Genomic DNA, 3,338 nt, shown 5'->3' with positions numbered 1-3,338 from the left:
ACGTGGAGGGTTCTCCATCAAACAACAGCCCCTCGTTCTGCACCGGCCGAAGCCGCCGCGCTGTCGATCTGCTATTCTCGGCTTCTTTCTTCTCATACTTTTCTTCGGTTTTCCCCGGCGCGCTTTTGAGTTTTTGGCCCCATTCCATGGCGGCGAGGCCTCCCGGGGCTCGGACCAAAGTATCCGATCGGACGGCGGGCGTCGCCGCGAGTTTTCGGTCCAGAGAAGAGAAGGGAAGCAAGGCAGGAGCGTCTTCTGGCCTTGGCCACACAATCCCCATCGGAGTAACCGAAGCGGCCTAGTAGTTCGAACGATCTGACATGCGGTCTCGGCAGTTGGATCGAATCGGACGGCCCGCGGGGCGCCCACGGCGCACTTCGATTTCCCTACTTCTTCCACCTCATTTGCACACGCGTATGAAACCGAACCTCTCTTCTTGCAGAGTCCAGTCACCTCTCTCCTCTTCCCCATTCGAGCTCCCTCGCTCCGTCCCTGTCCATTTATAGCTTCCGAGAAAGTGCAGTGCGCCCAAGGGAGTGTACTGAGAGCCTCCCTCCATGGCGGCTGGTCTCTCCGGCTCCACTATGGCCAGCTTCGCCGTCAAGAACCCTCTGCTCGCCGCGGCCGCGCGCTTCCGGACGCTGCCGTCCCGTGCCGGCCGGCCTCTGCCGTTCTCCCCGTTCACGCGGACGGCGCGCAGGCGCGGGCAAGAGACCGTCACGTGCTTCGTCCCGCAGGAGGGCCAGGCGCCCGGCCCGGCTCCCGAGCCCGTGCCTTCGCTGGAGGAAGAGGCGGCGTCCGCGGCGGCGCGCCGGGTGGCGGAGAGGAAGGCGCGGAAGCAGTCCGAGAGGCGCACGTACCTGGTGGCCGCCGTCATGTCCAGCCTCGGGGTCACCTCCATGGCCATCGCCTCCGTGTACTACCGCTTCGCCTGGCAAATGGAGGTGCGTACCAGCCATTCATTTTCGCTATCTTTCCTCGTTGCCGTTAGCGAGTGGCGACGCCGTAGCCGCCATTTTAGTGCGCGGGCGGTTGGGCTTGACTGGTTGCCGTCGCTGAAACTGACATGCGCGCGCGTTGGTGCAGGGCGGCGAGGTGCCGATGACCGAGATGCTGGGCACGTTCGCGCTCTCCGTCGGCGCAGCGGTAAGCTAGCGGCACCTTGGTAGAACTCTTGCTCGCCGGCGGCGAAGAGCACCAGGCTAAAATTTGGGCGTGATGCAGGTCGGGATGGAGTTCTGGGCGCAGTGGGCGCACAAGGCGCTGTGGCACGCCTCCCTGTGGCACATGCACGAGTCGCACCACCGGCCGCGCGACGGGCCCTTCGAGCTCAACGACGTCTTCGCCATCATCAACGCCGGGCCGGCCATCGCCCTCCTCGCCTACGGCTTCTTCCACCGCGGCCTCATCCCCGGCCTTTGCTTCGGCGCGGTAAGCCATCCACTCCACTCGCAAACCCCTGCTCAGCCCGAACCACAGTGTCTCTCCGGATGGCCGGGGCCATCAGCCAGAACCATCCGATTAGGATCTGACTCGCCACGTGTATGCTTCCTACAGGGCCTCGGGATTACGCTTTTCGGGATGGCATACATGTTCGTCCACGACGGCCTGGTCCACCGCCGGTTCCCCGTCGGCCCCATCGCGGACGTGCCCTACTTCCGGCGAGTGGCTGCCGCTCACAAGGTACGTACGGCGAGCCCAACGGCCTCTCCCTCCTTGGGGCAGTACGTGCCAACTTGGTGATTTCCTGAAAAAATTTGTGCTGATTATGTGGTGGTGGCTCCGTGGCAGATACACCACATGGACAAGTTCGAGGGGGTACCGTATGGGCTTTTCCTGGGACCCAAGGTGAGTGCGAGGCGCATGGCGCCTATCGTTTTGTCCTCTCGCGTGCTGTGCTGTGCTGTGACCACTGGCCAAGTGACACAGCACGGGACAAGCACCCTGATCTTCCTTGTAAACCGTCCGTCTCAACGCGCCTGTGGTTGTGGTGAGTGCAGGAGCTGGAGGACGTTGGTGGCCTCGACGAACTGGAGCAGGAGCTCGCCAGGATCAACCGGACTCGGAGCATCTGAAGGACTCTGGACATGGTGGCATACGCAGCTAGAAGAGCCTTGTGATCTCATCTAGCAGATGAACTACATTTCAAGATTTTTTTTAAACTTTTTGGTGGTTGCTATTGATTTAATTGATGGTACTGGAGATGGGGAGTCCAGAGCCGGAAGCAAGCTAATGATCAGGCAGTGGTGGTGGTGTACTCCCCGTTACTCGGCTGCAGGGGGTGTGGATGTGTCCAAACAGTTATAGGAAGAAGCACAGATGGTTCATGAGGTTGTGCCATGATTTTTTTTCCTCCCTTCGAGGTCTCTCTCACCGCGTCCGCATTTTTGTTTTGTGGAGACCCAACTCCATGTCTTGTTCTTATATATGGCTAGAAACTACGCTTCTGTGTATAACAAGTAGAGAAGGTCGTGAACCACTTCAATGAAAGTAAAAGTTGGCGGTTGGCAAGAATGCTGGAGATTCAGTGCTTTTCCATGTTTCCTCCTTTCTCCACAAGACAGAATGTCACACTATTGTTGTTGCTACTCATTGTATCTCTTCCAACTCTGTTGATTTTGACGACAACAAAATAATAATCGAAACTAACATTGGCCAGCCCATTCGCCATTGCATTCACAATTTATAAACACATCAATGGTCGGTCAGGCCTTCATAATTAAGGGATAATTAAGTCTAGTCTATCTATACCTTATAAAAAAAAGGAGTTAACTACACTACAGGTGCCCTAGCTTATCCGGTGCGGTCAGTTTGGTGCCTAAACTTGAAAAATACACAAAAGTGATGTCGTAACTTGTCTGGGCGTTCAAATACGGTGCCTCTAGACGTATGCCGCCGTATCGAGTGCCCGCGTGGCATTCCAGTCTGTCGCTAGGCCACATGTCAGCGGTTGCCTACGCGCGTTGTGAGCTATGCATGTTGTTTTTTACAGGAATGCCCCTGGATTTTAATTAATTTTCGCAAAAAATACCCCTTGATTTTAATTTTTTTTTGCGGGAGTCAGCGTACAGGGACTTCGAACATGGGATATGTCGTTGCCTGACAATCGAGCGGACCAGGCGGCCACGGTCTGGTTTGCGCTTAATTATCAGCAAGCAATTTATATAGATGATTGCACGTATCGCTCTGCATATGCTTCTACTGGAGTAATTTTCTTTTTATTTATTCCAAGTTACTATCTTGTCTTTCTTCAAGTGATGTTTCTGTTTAGTTTTCATGATACATAAATTTTTTCATGTGAAAAAATAAAATAATTATCAATATATAATTTTGTTTAT

General features: G+C 55.1%; 1 protein-coding gene across 1 annotated transcript; it reads left to right on the top strand.

Moving 5' to 3' along the window:
- Window positions 1-270: 270 nt before the first annotated feature.
- Window positions 271-2,521, top strand: LOC123054106 (beta-carotene 3-hydroxylase, chloroplastic). Its single transcript, XM_044477796.1, has 6 exons — window positions 271-944; window positions 1,087-1,146; window positions 1,225-1,431; window positions 1,558-1,683; window positions 1,792-1,848; window positions 2,001-2,521. The coding sequence occupies exons 1-6, from the start codon at window positions 558-560 to the stop codon at window positions 2,073-2,075; spliced, it is 912 nt and encodes a 303-aa protein (XP_044333731.1). The 5' UTR covers window positions 271-557; the 3' UTR covers window positions 2,076-2,521.
- Window positions 2,522-3,338: the final 817 nt, after the last annotated feature.

This window comes from Triticum aestivum, chromosome 2D (genome assembly GCF_018294505.1).
Source record: "Triticum aestivum cultivar Chinese Spring chromosome 2D, IWGSC CS RefSeq v2.1, whole genome shotgun sequence".
In the NCBI taxonomy this organism is placed as follows: Eukaryota; Viridiplantae; Streptophyta; class Magnoliopsida; order Poales; family Poaceae; genus Triticum; species Triticum aestivum.
Note: the sequence above shows the minus strand (reverse complement) of the source record. Positions and strands in the feature narration are given on the sequence as shown.

Bases quoted from the DNA above. Each gene is read 5' to 3' on its own strand.
- LOC123054106 (XM_044477796.1), top strand. From the start codon at position 558: ATGGCGGCTGGTCTCTCCGGCTCCACTATGGCCAGCTTCGCCGTCAAG. The intron at 1,147-1,224 runs GTAAGCTAGCGG...GGCGTGATGCAG, and splicing joins CGCTCTCCGTCGGCGCAGCG to GTCGGGATGGAGTTCTGGGC. The intron at 1,432-1,557 runs GTAAGCCATCCA...TGCTTCCTACAG, and splicing joins CCGGCCTTTGCTTCGGCGCG to GGCCTCGGGATTACGCTTTT.